We start from the raw sequence: 16,611 nt of genomic DNA, 5'->3' as shown, positions 1-16,611 counted from the left end.
TGGACCTAGAGTCTGTCATACAGAGTGAAGTAAGTCAGAAAGAGAAAAACAAATACCGTATGCTAACACATGTATATGGAGTCTAAAAAAAAAAAAAAGGTTCTCTTGAACATCAGGGCAGGACAGGAATAAAGATGCAGATGTATAGAATGGACTTGAGGACACGGGGAGGGGGAAGGGTAAGCTGGGACGAAGTGAGAGAGTGGCATGGACATATATACACTACCAAATGTAAAATAGACAGCTAGTGGGAAGCAGCCGAATAGCACAGGGAGATCAGCTCAGTGCTTTGTGACCACCTAGAGAGATGGGTTAGGGAGGGTGAGAGGGAGAAGCAATAGGGAGGGGATATGGGGATATATGTATACATATAGCTGATTCACTTTGTTATACAGCAGAAACTAACACACCATTGTAAAGCAATTATAGTCCAATAAACATGTTAAAAAAAAAGAAAAGAGAGAAACAGCACTACAAGGAGCACTGAATTAGCTCACTTAGCATATAAGTGGGGGAGGTGGCCTGAGATAAGATTTCTGGAGATACGAAAATATCTCAAATGAAATCGGACAGATCCAGAATTTAAAGAATTTATTTAAACTGTATCAAAGAAGCTCAGCCATGCTTTCTTATTATATAAACTTATAGCCATTTTAATAGAGTTACATTTAATTGCACATTTCACTTGTAAACCACATTTGAGCTCAGGGTAGTTGCTGATGATTTGGAAGAAGAAATGTTCATGTTTGGAAGATGTTCCCCCATTGACAAACCCAGCAAATGTGCAACTAGCATTTTGACTTTGAGTTTTCTTTCAGTTCAGACTGGGGGCATTTTACTTCTCTTCAAGTCACTTAGTAGCACCATGGTCAGTATAGCATGAAAAACACAAGGACACTGATTTGGAGGAACTGGCTTGAGTTGAGTGCCACCATTCACTGTGATTCAACCTCTCTAATCTTTTTTAGTCTACTTTTAAAATTCTTTTCCATTATGGTTTATTACAGGATATTGAATATAGTTACCTGTGCTGTACCGTAGGATCTTGTTGTTTATTTATTTATATATAATAGTTTGTATCTGCTAATCTCAAGCTCCTAATTTATCTCTCCCCTACCCCCCTTCCCCTTTGGTAACCATAAGTTGTTTTCTATGTCTGTGAGTCTGTTTCTGTTTCATAAATAAGTTCATTGGTATCATATTTTAGATTACACATATAAGTGATATCATGTGGTATTTTTCTTTCTGACTTACTTCACTTAGTATGATAATTTCTAGGTCTGTCTATGTTGCTGCAAATGGCATTATGTCATTCTTTATATGGCTGAGTAATATTCCATTGTATAAATGTATATACCACATTTTCTTTTTTTTTTTTTTTTTTTTTTTTTTTGTGGTACGCGGGCCTCTCACTGTTGTGGCCTCTCCTGTTGCAGAGCACAGGCTCCGGATGCACAGGCTCAGCGGCCATGGCTCATGGGGCCCAGCCGCTCCGCGGCATGTGGGATCCTCCCAGACCGGGGCACGAACCCGTGTCCCCTGCATCGGCAGGCGCACTCTCAACCACTGCGCCACCAGGGAAGCCCATCCACATTTTCTTTATCGATTCATCTGTTGATGGACATTTAGGTTGCTTCCATGTCTTGACTGTTGTGAATAGTGCTGCTATGAACACTGGGATGCATGTATCTTTTCAAATTAGTTTTCTCTAGATGTATACCCAGGAGTGGTATTACTGGATCATATGGCAACTCTTTTTAGTTTTTTAAGGAACCTCCCTACTGTTCTTAGTAGTGGCTGTACCAATTTACATTCCCACCAACAGTGTAGGAGGGTTCCCTTTTCTCCACACCATCTCCAGCATTTATTATTTGTAGACATTTTGATGATGGCCATTCTGATCAGTGTGTGGTGATACCTCATTGTGGTTTTGATTTGCATTTCTCTAATAATTAGCAACATTGAGTATCTTTTCATGTATCTTTTATTGGCCATCTGTATGTCTTCTTTGGAGAAATGTCTGTTTCTGCCCATTTTTTGATTGCATTGTTTGTTTTTTGTTACTGAGTTGTATGAGCTGTTTGTATATTTTGGAAATTACGCCCTTGTCGGTCACATCGTTTGAAAATACTTTTCCCCATTCTGTAGGTTGTCTTTTTGTTTTGTTTATGATTTCCTTTGCTGTGCAAAAGCTTATAAGTTTGATTACAACCTCTCTAATCTTTATCCATAAAATGGAATTCTTCCAAGGAACAAGCAGATGAAATCATGTGTAGACACATGCTTTGTAAACTATAAAGTATTAAATATATGTAAGATATTGTTTTGTGATTATATAACTTGGGAGATAAGTTTAGATTGAGTAAGAGTGGTAATCTCAAGTTAGATGACTCAAAACATCTGGTGTTAAATCAAGTGAAGCTAAAAATCCTACTGTAAAATTACATAGAAACAAATATTTTTGGAATCCTATAAATAAAATTAAATTACATTTATTGAGATCACCAAAGCTTGAATTGAAAGGGAGTAAAGGGAAAAATTATAGTTCAAGACACAAATGATCTGTTCTAAGGGGGAAAAAACATTCCCTGTCAATCTTTAATAGCTAGCAGGTTTTAAAACTAGTCAAATTTAGCATAATAATAAAACTTCATTATGTTGAAACCATGCTGATATTGTATTCAGATGTACAATCCAGCATGAAAATGACGGATAGACTCATAGTGAGATGACTAAGAGCTAAAGTAACTAATTTTCATTCTTGCCACATCTTTTCATTACTGTAAGATTTTTGATCTTGAAATAATACATAGTTTTATCAAATTAAACCTGTATTTTATTATAATAGGTCCATATGATACTGATATTGATATTTTTTATTGATATATGTATGTGTGAACTTTTAGTAGAGTGAAGAAAAATAATGGAATTAGGCCCATTGATTTCTCAAATTTGTATAAAAACTGTCTTTTAGTCTTTTACTAAAAAATAATATTAATTTGGGAATACCATTTCTGAAGATTAATTTCTTCTATAACCATATGCAACATAATGGAATGTGGAACCTAGTTTGAACGTGCAATCCAATGCCACATATATATTTACGCCCTTGGTCAAACCAGGGGACTCAAGTACATAATGTTGTATAATATATTGCTCTGATAGTAATATATACTCTCTGCCTAGTACTGTCTGTTTTTCTTATGCTCTTTTCTTATGCTCTTATGCTCTTGCCAGCTTAGTTGAGGGATTTCGCTTTGTAACTGCTCTGTCAAATCAATTCTGTCCTTCTGGTTCTGTGCAGTGTTAACAGTGTGACATCCAGAGCTTATTCAGATGAGCAGAGAGCAAATGAGTTTCCTTCTGTTCCTCTGTTGAAGGGAAGAGAAATTTCTTCGATCTGTAAATGCTGAGAGCGTCGTACTATCCTTTACAGTAGATGAATCTCAGCACCGTGAGTTCCTAAGGGTGCAGAATCCAGGGCAAATCACACTGGTCCCTTTTTATATTTGCACAAAGGTCAGATCAGGTTCAAAGGACTAGCTCCCCTGCACATCCTGCCCCGGAGGGGATAGGGAGCTTCCAAACATCCAGGTGAAATAAAGGTGTGTAAGAGGGGCCTGCAGCCTCTAGGAACTGGCCTTGGTGACTGGGGTGGGAGTGTTTATGGGTTCATTTAAAGACAAAGCCCCTCCCTTTCCTCCTCAGGCTACTTCTCAGCTCTTCCTGACGGCGAAATTTAGGACAGAAAAATCACAAAGCAATCACCCCAATTCCTTCAAATCATAGGGACCATTCTTGGCCAGCACCAGCTTCGTGGGCCTGCGACCTGTACAGTCACAGAGAGCCCCAGGCTTACAAGAGCCCCACGCTTGGCATAAATGCTCTACTGTCTCGGTCTTGAAATTCTTAATACGCTGTGGACAAGGCGCTCCATTTATTTTTGCATATACAGATTTTGTATAGGAAGCCACAAAGCATTTTTAACACAAGGAAACAACTGGTTCCTCATCTTATTGCTCTCTTACCAGCGATAGATGAATCAAAGGAATTTAAGGCTGGAAACAATTAGGATAAGATTAAATTGAGCCCAATTTTTAATAGAGATTAAATTTAAATGCACTGTGATATTGCATTTCTGGGGTACTCTTTCAGGATTATCAGTGCTTTCTTTTTTCCATCTGGGTTGATTAGAGTATTTTGAGATAGTAAAATGTGGTTTGCTAGACATTTCAAAGCAAACATACAGAGTAGATACATAGAGGTCACTATAGGGTTTTTTTTATTTTTATTTTTTTAAGTGAGAAAAGCTGGGTGCAACCAAGGTGTTGGATAATAACCGATCTGTTAATACTGAGGGACGGTGCCAGGCCTACACAAAAGTGTGGAGATGGAGAGGTTTCACAGCATCTCTTAGCTTCTCTTTATCCTGTTATGTTTGTACTCCTTCCTCCTCATCCTAAAAATGGTTCGATTTCTGGAAAACTTGTATATATATTCTTCTCCTCCCTGTGCCACATGATTTGAGTCAAAAGTCTATATCCCATTTCTGTCTGGCTTTGTTCTCAGTTGACTTTCATGGTTAGAAAGCTATCTGATAGTTAAACCCTGTTGTATTGTTAGCCGGTAGTAACGTAACGTGTGACTGCTACTTGGGGTACTCTGTATTTTGATATCTCATACCACAGAGTCTTACAGATGCAAAGAAATGAATTTCTCCCAGAGTCATTGTGAAGCCACTGACAAGCCCGTGGGTGCTTCCTGAAGGCCTCCAATGGCACCAGGCAGACAGCTGCCTTTGTGTCTGCTCGTAAGTGCTGCCTATGATGGCCATGTGTGGCTGGGAGACAGAAGAACCTCCTGACTAGTCGTTTAGTTCATGCCGAGCTTGAATAGCTCAGTAGCTCATCCAGACAAATGATTCAGACCTTGTCACACTGTCCCACTTACGGCAGATGCTAACATACAGACAAAGTCATGGACTTTACATAACCCCAGTACTTCTTCCCCATCCTCCTTGCTGACTTTGCTTCCTAGGCCACTGAGAAAATAGAAGTAATTATGAGAGAACTTTCACTAGCTCCCATCACATCTCTCATTTGCCAGCAACTACACTCCCATATACTCTGCCTTTCTCTCCTTAACTGATTGTCTGTTGACCTTGACTCATCTGCTCAAGGTCATCACTCCAGCGATCCACCCTTCTCTTCTGGATCATTCCCATCAGTATACAAATATGCTGCTATTTCTCTTATCTAAAAAAACCCCCAAAAAACAGCAAAAACATCCTCTCTCTTGATTCCACTTCCTGCTCAGGCTACCAACCATTTCTGTCTCCCTTCACATCAAAACTTCATAAATATACTTACACTTGCTCTTCCAACATCTTGCCTCACATTTCCCCTCAACCTCCTGCAGCCAAGTTTTTGTCCCCAGTCACTCCACTAAAACGTCTCCTGTCCAGTTCACCAGTGACCTCCATGCTGCTCAACCCAATGGTTTATTCTCAGACTTCCTATCACCTGACTGTTGGCTACATTTGAAGCAGTTCATCGCTCCCTCCTTGAAACGCTTTCTTCCCTTGGCTTCCAGGACTGCACACTCGTGGGTTTTTTCCTGCCTCACTAGGTGCTCTTTCTCACATCCTCTGCTGACTCTTTCCCACCTCCCTGTCCTCTTAACAATGGAGTGTCCCAAGGAAAGGTCCTCGGACCATTTTTTCTTTTGAATCTACATTCACTCCCTTGACCATGTCATCTAGTCTCATTGCTTTAAATATCATCTATATGTGAAATACCCCCAAATCTTTCTCTCCAGCCCAGACCTTTCTCTTGAACTCTAGACTCCTCCAACTATTTCCTCTACTTCAGAGTTGAATAAGCATCTCACACTGAACCCTGATCGCCCCTTCCAGGTCCACTCCTGTCCCCATCTCCCCCAGTCTATTCTCAGCAGACTAGCCAACGTGATTCTATTAAAACGTAGGGCAGATCACATCACTCTTCTATTTAAAACTCTCCAGTGGCTTCTGGTCATTCTCAGAATAAAAGTCAAAGTTCTTGTCATGCTTATTAGGCCACCATATTACCTCTTTGCTCTCTCTCCCATGTGATCATTCTGCTGTAACCACGCCGGCCTCCCAGCCGCTCCTGCTTTTGCCTAAAGACCTCATTTGCTCTCCTTCGGCCCAGATGGCTCTTTCCCCAAATAGCTGCATGCATCGTTCCTTTGCTTCTTTCAGGCCTTGGCTCAAACATTACCTTTCTCTCTCGGGCCTTCCTTGACCGCTATTAAAATTGCAATGCCCCTTCCTAGCGACCTTCCCTGATTTAGCTTTCCCCATGGTACTATCTCTTTCTACCTCTAGGTGTTTCTGATTTATTTTATTATCTGTCTCCCCCACCTCCAGAATGTGAGCTCTACGAGGGATAGGATTTCTGTTACCTGAAATATTTCCAGTGCCCAGGTCAGCATCTGGAGCCACAGTAGGTGCTCAATATACACTTGTTAAATGTAGGAGGCTATATCTTTCTACCAAAGAACATGGCCTGCACGTGAGCATCAGAAAACCAGTTTTTTCCAGGTAGGGATCAGATCTGTCTCTTTACAAAGCTGAAGGAATGGCTGGAAGGCAGACGCCCGTGCTTGCGACAGCGTGCTTGCGGTGGGTGGAGCTTTCAGTAGGAGTCCCTCACTGTCTAGCCAAACCACCCCCTCTTGCCCTTTCAGCCGAACATGGAAAATTGAGATGCTGTACTTTTACTATTTATTCACAAGTATTCTTTTTACTCAGTAATTAGTATGCAGCTTTGTTTTTCATGAAATGCCTCTTTTAAAATATGTTATTGTAATGATTCGGACGGACTATTACTGTAATGTACTGTAATCATTACTGTAATGATTAAGCAGATGAATTATTTGTAGCAATAAAGTAGTCTTCAAGACTGGCATACTGTTACCTCTTGCATTTATTCTGCTTTCCAGTCATATTAAATAACTTCACATTTAAAATAAGTAATTGCTGCCCACCACAATAACGCATGTTGCTTTCATCAGAGGTGTAGCAAAAAGTGAATTCTGGAAACACTGGTGTGGACAGTAGCTACCCACACTCCTGCTGAGAGTACTTACTGGCTGCTTCTTGAGAAGCAACACCTAACTAACTCAGTAGGGCAAGGCAGCAGATTTGAATAAGTCTGAGGACATATTTGAGAATGCAAAATTTCATTCTCCCAGTGCTGATGCAGAAAAGGACAAACTGCCCATAGTTACTCATCCCCCCCCCCCATATATCCAATGAGAAATACAGAAAAAAACTTGTAAAATTTATTCACAATGCACACGTTGAGATGAATGAAACAGCTGGCAATGGCATCTCGCCTCTGAGTTGGATTTATAAAAATATTAGTGAGCTCAATTTTCTGTATTTTGCTGTTTCATTCGGGGAGTGATGAAGAGAGTCTTTCTTTTATCATTATAAAACTTCAGGCTTCGGTGTCATTTATCACGATGTCTGGAATTCTGAAAATGTTCTGTCAGGGTTGATCTGGACATTTCAGGACTTGACATTTGATAGAAGTTGGGTAACCGAATATCATAACGGTATCTTTTTCCTATATATACCCTGTCATTCAAGGCATAGAGTTTATCTGCAATGTCACTGCCAATTAAAACTGAAAACAGGCGGGAGATGTAACGATGCTGAGCCAAGAGCAAGTATAATTTCTTTCTCCTCCAGGACACATATCGACAATCAGTTTCTGCTGTGAGGGTTACCTAAACAAACATAAGACCACACATAATCAGAGATTAGGAAGCAAGAAACATTCTGCCGTGTGGTTTTTTTTGGGCCCCAAATTTTAAATGAATTTCTCGTGCTGATTTTAACGTTAAAAAAGCCTTCCAACCCACAATAAATTGTTAAAATAGAAACTACAAAATTTATTACTATATATGTAATTTATAACATGAATAATCACAATGTTGTGCCCATCTCCAGTTTATCTGTTTTCTAAGTTTGGGTATCTAGATTTTGCATTTCAGTGAAGTGAGAGCTACTTGATATTAAAACATAATAAAATTGGCTAATGTCAGAGAAATATTTCCAAGTCAATCCTGAAGACTGTAAACATTTAACCCTAATGCGGTTTCTGCAGTACCGAATAGAATTAACCTATTCTGCATATGTATATGAATTTGTATTACAAATACACACACATGTATACACACACATGTATGTTACATGTATTAACCAGAGGAAGTGTACCATAATAGACAGAACCTACTGAAAGGATGATCTTTCAAAACTACCAGATATGGCAGCAGAGTAGTGACAGTAAGTTTAGCATTTTGTTGCTAGAAAACAACAAGTTCATCAGTATTTTGAATCTTAAAAGTCACTTATTTTGTAATAAGGGCAGATTTTTTGTTCTTGGTGTTTTTCTAAACTGTGACAGGTGGCAGTGTTTAGTTTAGAGTCAAATATCTATTAATTATATTTTAATTCCCATATACTCAGTTAAGCAAAGAAAAATTTAAGGATATTTATCACAGACTCCTTTCTGTCATATGTAATACCCAATCTTCTCCTTGTTGCCGCACCTATAAAGTGACATTAATCAGCAAGACTCAAGCGGAACTGGGAAGACATGCATGATACTAAGTACGTTCCAAAGTTAAATATAAATTATTCCTATGTCATCTGCTGCTCTGTTTGCTTGTTTGCCTGTTTTTAAACAAACAGTGTTTATCTGCTTGGAAGAGGCAGTGTTCACAGTGTGGCCTAGTTATTCCTTACCTGAAAAATGCCTTCCTCTGTGGGTTTCAGTGAGTCCCATTCAGGAGAATCCAGGAACTGGAAGGGGAAAATGTAATGCAGAAATTCGCCATCAACTGTCACTCTGATCCTACCCAAACACAGAGGACATCAGTTATGAGGGAAGGAGAAAGAGAGCACTAAGTTGGGGGAGAGGATAGGGAACAGTATTTCCGATCTCTGATGGTTTTTTTGGCTTTTAAAATCTTTAAGGGCAAAATATTAAATTCATGCATTACAATAAGTGACAAAAATCCCCTTTAAGATTTATGTACTGCTGTTCCTCCCATGGTTAGGATTCTGGAACAGTGGGTAAGATTCATCAGAAAATTCATCAAACTGTACATTGATGATATGTGCCCATTTATGTGTATATAATATATTTCAATTAAAAGTTTCAATGCACTCAGTCAGATTTTAAATTAAGTAGGAGAACACTGAAGAACATAAAGAAGTACCACTGGAAATACCTCTGTAAACTAAATATTTAATCTTTTATTTATTTCTAATTATTTTTGGCTGCGTTGGGTCTTCGTTGCTGCACTGGCTTTCTCTAGTTGCAGCGAGCAGGGGCTACTCTTCGTTGCGGCGCGCAGGCTCAGTAGTTGTGGCTCTCGGGCTCTAGAGCGCAGGCTCAGTAGTTGTGGCGCACAGGCTTAGTTGCTCCATGGCATGTGGGATCTTCCCGGACCAGGGCTCAAACCCGTTTCCCCTGCACTGGCAGGTGGATTCTTAATCACTGTGCCACCAGGGAAGTCCCTTATTTATGTGTATATAATATATTTCAATTAAAAGTATGAATGCACTCAGTCAGATTTTAAATTAAGTAGGAGAACACTGAAGAACATAAAGAAGTACCACTGGAAATACCTCTGTAAACTAAATATTTAACCTTTTAAAAAACATGAATAATCACATTAGTATTTCTTCCTCCAAACTTTGTTTTCAAATTTTATATATAGTGCATGTCCCCTTCTAGCAAGTGGGCAATTGCTAGAATTTCCTGAAAAAAATGATCATTATAAAATTTAAGTGTTCTTTATTATTTAAAAGAATGCCCTATCAGAATCTGTTCAAAATACTTTGCATGCTAACGTAAGTATTCTATTATTTTAAGCTGGCATCATCCTCTTGACTCTCATGATTAGCTTGGAAACAAGGAGCATATCCAGACAAACCAATTCATACATTTGATTTCTATGAAGAAATGTTAAGACTCTAAATTATAACCTGCTTCAAGTAAATAATACCCTGTACTCTAAATGCCTATGTCCATGACTCATGTGTCAGGGCTTTCTCATGCCTCAGCGTGCTAAATGCTGCCCAGGACTATGCTGTGTTGAGATGGAAAATGCAGCAGAAAGAAACACAAGCTAGTAAGTAATAAAGAGGAAAGACATGCAAGCGTCAAGAGTACAAACCTTCCTGAGACAAGCAGGGAGAGTTTGTCAATGGAGGTTTTCCCCTGCATGGCATAACAGTGCTCCTTTTCCAAAGTAACCACTTCTGAGCTCATAGCAATAGTTCTGAAGTCGGGCAAAGAGGTCCCCAGAGGCTGGAAGAGCGAGCTGTACAACAGCTGAAATTCTCGCGCAAAGGTTATGCTGCGAACTTGATAGGCGATGTGAACAAACCGCATGAAGCAGATGACAAACAATATAAAATTCCAGGAAAATATGTCAGCTGCACAGACATCTACCCAAGCCCAGATAGCAGAACAGAGAAAACCCAACCCCAGCAAACTGAAGACGTAAAGGAGCCCGAAGAATCCACTGCCACCCATGAAACCTACTACAAATAAAATACTGGCAAGATGATAGATGGCTCCTTCGGCCTCTTGCTTCCAGATGGTGCAGACTGGGTGTTCATCTATTAGGTTCTTCCATAAACTTGAATTTCTTTCCATGGCTGTACTACCGTCTGGTTCACTTCTCAGTTGATGTTAAATGATATCAAAGCAAGTAATTAAGTCCTTTGCTTTTCCATCATCAGAGTTTTGCTCAGTCTTCACAAAACCAGAGAAAGCCCGGACACTGGAGTTGGGGTGATTAAGGGTTTGGTGTGTATGGATCTTGAAAAACTAAGAATCCCATGCTAGCATCCTTAAGTTCATCTGGAATCCTGATTTAGATCTAGCCCACAAATATTCTGTGGTTTCCTGTGTAAGAAAAAAACAGAAAGGATTCTAATTAAACAAGGAGAAATGAGAAGTATATTCAATGAGCCATCAGCATTACTTATTCAAGTTGACATCCTATTTTCTATGAAGTTAAAATGTTTTCAGCACAAATACTGAAAGTGTTAAATTTCTAGGATATAAAAATGCATATTTTAGAGTTAGGCTTATTAATAATAATGAATTATTTACAGAAATTTTAGTATTTGTTACAATTAACTAACTACATAGTTTTCAAGAAAGCTAAGTGCTATAATCAGCTGGTCCCTATAAGAGTAATTCAGTATACCTCAGAATCTCTTGGGACAGTGACTAAATATGCAGATTCATAGACTGTTTCTGGATATACTGAGTCAGAATCTCTGAGGGTGGAGCCTAAGTGTTGGTATTTTGAACAAGCTCCCCACGTGATTTTGATGCATCAATCCATGGCCTTCCATGGCCCACCCTTTTAGAGATACTGTTTGACAATATGTTATTCACTCTTTATAGATGAAGAATTCGAAGCTCAGAGAGGCCAAGTAATTTATCCAAGGCCACACAGCGGTTGGTGGCAGAGCAGAGCTTCAGGACTTGAGCCTGCATGCCAGATCCAATCATGTGATCTCCCATGAGAGATATTTTAAATTAGGCACTGTAAGGAGCCCTAATAAATCAATAAACATAAGAAACACACAATTAGGAGTCAGATTTTAAGGGCACATAGTAGACTGTGAAAATGTTTAATTAATTAGATCTAAATTATTTGAGAAATAAAAAGAATTCAGTTCTCCTTCACTGTATTAGAGGCTATTTCAGGTTAAAGGTTGCATCCATATAACTAAATAAATAATATTAAAATTCCTGCTACTTACACATGTATTTACCAGATGGTCAAAAATGTTAGCGACTTGTTCCTCTGCACATATATTCTCTACCCTTTCAGCCATATGGTAAAAATGCTAATATGTGATCTGACTCAGGAGAGATTTAACCATGATGACAGAGCTGTAGGATATGTATCATTTATCACCAGGTTTCTTTTTTTTTTCAATTTTTATTTATTTATTTATTTATTTATTTTTGGCTGTGTTGGGTCTTCATTTCTGTGCGAGGGCTTTCTCCAGTTGCAGCGAGCGGGGGCCACTCTTCATCGCGGTACGCAGGCCTCTCACTGTCGCGGCCTCTCTTGTTGCGGAGCACAGGCTCCGGACGCGCAGGCTCAGCGGCCATGGCCCACGGGCCCGGTTGCTCCACGGCATGTGGGATCCTCCCGGACCGGGGCACGAACCCGTGTCCCCTGCATCGGCAGGCGAACTGTCAACCACTGCGCCACCAGGGAAGCCCCAGTCACCCAGGTTTCTTAACAATAAATGGTTTCAACGTGAAGCATTCATTAGATTGACTTTTTTGAAACCAAAATAACATTCAAGAACCTTGAACTTGTGTGCTATATTTAGTGTTTTTATCTTGAGATGGATTTTTCCAGAACACCTGTTAATAAAATATCAGATATCATAGATCTTGTCTCATAGAAAAAAAGTACACAAAGAGAGGTGAAAATGACTTAGCTGAAGTGAAAAGAGGAATAGTGTTACTACCAACAGAACTAGAAATAAAAATAAAGAAGCTGCTGCAGCTGAAGTTCCCGGTTTTTCATCTTGGACAGTGATTCTCTTCTCAGCAAGTAATGCCATTAAGAACATCACCAGGTGAATCATGAAAAAAAGAAACAACAACACAGACCTATAACTTACAACCATATTGTTATTTCTACTTATGCTGCTTTCAAATACATTTTACACAGTCTGCATCCCTCTAATTATCACTCCACCCATCTCTCTGTGAGAGATGAGACGCAAGGCAGACTGGCATCCTGAATATGTTTCATTTCTCCTCTTTAAACAAAACACAAAATTATATATTACTGCACATTCAAAACAAAGAAACGTTTTTAAAAAATACAATGAGTAGTGACAACTGTGAAATGCAGACTGCAAATGTCAGTCCCCCTGCTGTTTTACTTTTAAAACTTGGGTATTTTAAATTAATCAACTCCTTAGGATCCAGCACAGCCATGAAGCCAATATTAAAAAGCACCACCAGTAGAGCTCTGAACTTGGGTTTGAACTTCCTGAAAAATTTATAATCCTCAACAAATTGTTAAAATGATGCTAATAGGGAGAGGCCATATAAAATGTTGGTGGCAATTCATAAGGGAGCTTATGGGAATCTTGCCCCCTTAAACTCTTGACTTGGGGGATATACTGGGCCACCTACATTCCTGGAGTGTGACCCATTATGATTATGTGAGGAACTGTGTTTCTGGCCCTTCCCAGTGGGCCTCTGTTTCAATAAGCTGCTACCAAGCCATCTTCCTATCCTTGACACCGTCTCACTCAACAGGGAGTGCTGACTTGCCCTGATTAAATTACTCCACACCCAGCCTTTCTCTGCTTGGTGTGTTTTTATTCAGTCACCAAAACAGATGTACTTTATTAGAAGAGGAAGAACTGACAGGGGCAGGTGATGAGTCTGAGTGTTCCTCTGACATGTGCCAGCAGCACTATATGAATGCTGCACATGATTCATCAACCAGCTGCCTGCTTTAAAGGCCTGTAGGCCTTAAGTCATGTTTTGGGGTAAATAAATGCTGAAATGCCCAAGGAGCACAATGGATTTCTTAAGCGATAAAGTGGGTCTTCCCTGCAAAAGAAGTTAACACATGGGGATACGAATGACGGAGACAAAATAAAGGGCACGTAAACAAAATATTTCCAAGTTTGCTCTTTAAATTGTAAGACCCTGAGTTCTAGGGAATAAGGAAATGTAAAGGCAGGCACAAAGACGCTCAGTGAAATGTGATCTAAACTGGGTGGCAAACGGATGAAGATCAGCTCAGAAATGGCAGTTATCGGTTCAGAACGCGGACATTTATTACCTCGCTGCATCACACTTAACTGCTGTGAGGGAGGCAGTATCTAAGGCATCATGCTCAGCCTACAGATGAGCAAGGCGGGGCACCGGACAGGTTAAGTAACTTGCTTCAGGGAAAGGAGGCAGTAAGTCACAGGGTGGAAGTTCAGGTCCTCTTCCACTCAGCTTCATGCCCTCCCCAGCAGGCAATGTGTCTTTCAAGGTTGTGAATCTGATTTAATGTGTTGGGAGACCAGTGGGATATTCTGCCAGGACAGCTTGCCAGTAAAATAATAATCCTAACAGTGGATATTTGAGACCTGCTATATCTGCTTGTACTCTTCAATCCATAATGCTTAGAATACTGCCAGGGACACAGACATAGAAAGGCACTCATGAAGTAATCTGCTGTATTATTATTCAACATTGACTCACTTCCTCTTCTAGATTCCAGAATTCTTAAGGGGCAAAGACAAATGTTTTTGTACTTCTGACCCTTGGCACTCAGTGAATGTGGATTGAACACACTGGTATAGAGGTACAAGCCCACTCTACCTTTTCCATCCCCACTCTCTATCCAATTCAACAGATGTTCTAACATCTTCTGTCACCTACGGGAACAGAAGTGGAGGAGACCTTGACTGAGGGATTGGGACATCACTTATTTAAGATGTCTGGCACAACTCCAAATTCATAGGAGAATCCTTCTGTCTTCTTAGAACGTTCAGTTCCTTAAGAGCAGTTGAATTCCTGATCTGATTAAAACACAGTGGGTTGCTAGGCAACGAAGAAGATCAAAATTCCAATATTCTACTCATTAATTGGAATAATACCCCAACTTTGGTGTGTGTCCCATATGGGAAATAATCATGAACTTAAAGCTAGTTTTTGCCCCCCAATATGTATGATCATGCCCTGATCACTGGAAGCTGTGACTGTAATCTTATTTGGAAAGAAAGTCTTTGTAGATATAACTAAGTTAAGGCTCTCCAGATGAGAAGACCATCCTAGATTACTTGGATGGGCCAAATCCAATGGCAATTGTTCTTATAAGAGACACACAGAGGATGCAGATGGATAGAAGAGGAGGAAGCAATGTGACCACAGAGGCAGAGACTGGAGTGATGCAGCCATAAATCAAGGAATGCTGACAGCCACCAGACACTGGAAGAGGCAAGGAACAGAATCTCCCTTAGAGCTTCTGGAAGGAGTATACCTACCAACACCATGATTTCAGACTTCTGGCCTCCAGAACTATGAGAGAATAAATTTATGTTGTTTTGAAAAAAAAAAAAAAAAAAAAGCTAGTTTTCTCTGCTTATCTTTTTTTTTTTTTTGTGGTACGCAGGCCTCTCACTGTTGTGGCCTCTCCCGTTGCGGAGCACAGGCCCGGACGCGCAGGCTCAGCGGCCATGGCTCACGGGCCCAGCCGCTCCGCGGCATGTGGGATCCTCCCGGACCGGGGCACGAACCCGTGTCCCCCACATCGGCAGGCAGACTCTCAACCACTGCGCCACCAGGGGAGCCCTTCTCTGCTTATCTTTAAGGAGCTGCATTTATTCAGCAACTATGTGCCAGACATATTTGAAAAATTATCTCATTTAATCTGCACAACAACCCCATGAGGAAAGTACTATTATCTCCATCTCACAGATGAGAAAACTCAGAGAAGGCAAGTAAACTGTTCAAGGTTACCACACTGCTTATATTGGAACTAAGATTCCATCCAGGTCTGCCTGACTCTGAAACTCACAGTTTAAACTGCATCATTCTGCTTCCACAGTACCAGGATTTAGAAAATGTAAGCTTTAGTTTCCTCCCTGCTACTTAGATGAACTCAGACATATTTATTCATCAGTAAAGCAGAGGTAATATCACCTATTCTGTCCACTTTAAAGGGTGCTAGAAGATTCATATGAGAAAATCTTTATTAAAAATTCTTAGCAAATTTTTAAATAACATAGAAATGCCATTGCTGTATTTGTTGCTTGTATGTTATAGAGCTGAGCCATTTGGAGAATACAGTTTTCAAAAGTTTTCTTTCCCTCAGAGGATTACAGTTGAAGACGAACCATCCTTATACTGTAAATTCTAAATTTACTCATTTCTGCAGGAGTGATCTCTATCATTCTTCCCTATCTTGTGTCCTGGCCGCCTACTGCTGGCAGGTATAGACCCAGAACCAACCCATCCTTAAGTTTTCACTTTCCAGTGGCCAAGAAGCCAGTCTCTGGAAGCCAAAAACAATCTTGTTCCTTAGATTAGTGTTTAGTGCTTCCCAGCAGGTGTGCTCAGATCACTTCCATCAGAATCACCTGGCCACAGCCAACATCATCCTCAATGGTGAAAAACTGAAACCATTTCCGCTAAGATCAGGAACAAGACAAGGTTGCCTACTCTTACCACTATTATTCAACATAGTTTTGGAAGTTCTAGCCACAGCAATCAGAGAAGAAAAAGAAATAAAAGGAATCCAAATCAGAAAAGAAGAAGTAAAGCTGTCATTGTTTACAGATGACATGATACTATACATAGAGAATCCTAAAGATGCTACCAGAAAACTACTAGAGCTAATCAACGAATTTGGTAAAGTAGCAGGATACAAAATTAATGCACAGAAATCTCTTGCATTCCTATGCACTAATGATGAAAAATCTGAAAGTGAAATTAAGAAAACACTCCCATTTACCACTGCAACAAAAAGAATAAAATACCTAGGAATAAA

At 39.9% G+C, this 16,611-nt stretch overlaps 1 protein-coding gene across 3 annotated transcripts in view; it reads right to left on the bottom strand.

The window, feature by feature from the left end:
• Nucleotides 1-7,312: 7,312 nt before the first annotated feature.
• POPDC3 (popeye domain cAMP effector 3) overlaps nt 7,313-16,611 on the bottom strand; it is a 22,609-nt gene continuing 13,310 nt past the window's right edge. The window contains exons 1-4 of one of the 3 annotated variants that reach the window (XM_028494614.2): nt 11,846-11,961; nt 10,237-10,973; nt 8,798-8,906; nt 7,313-7,776 (exon numbers count right to left, since the gene is read on the bottom strand). In XM_028494614.2, coding sequence (XP_028350415.1) covers nt 7,498-7,776; nt 8,798-8,906; nt 10,237-10,721 — 873 coding nt within the window. In that variant the 5' untranslated portion in view covers nt 10,722-10,973; nt 11,846-11,961 and the 3' untranslated portion in view covers nt 7,313-7,497. Of the gene's footprint in view, nt 7,777-8,797; nt 8,907-10,236; nt 10,974-11,280; nt 11,605-11,845; nt 11,962-16,611 lie in introns of those variants that run through there. The other 2 variants (XM_028494613.2, XM_024115564.3) reach the window with 2 other exon arrangements.

This window comes from Physeter macrocephalus, chromosome 10 (assembly GCF_002837175.3).
Source record: "Physeter macrocephalus isolate SW-GA chromosome 10, ASM283717v5, whole genome shotgun sequence".
NCBI lineage: Eukaryota > Metazoa > Chordata > Mammalia > Artiodactyla > Physeteridae > Physeter > Physeter macrocephalus.
This window is presented reverse-complemented; position numbering and strand designations above follow the sequence as displayed.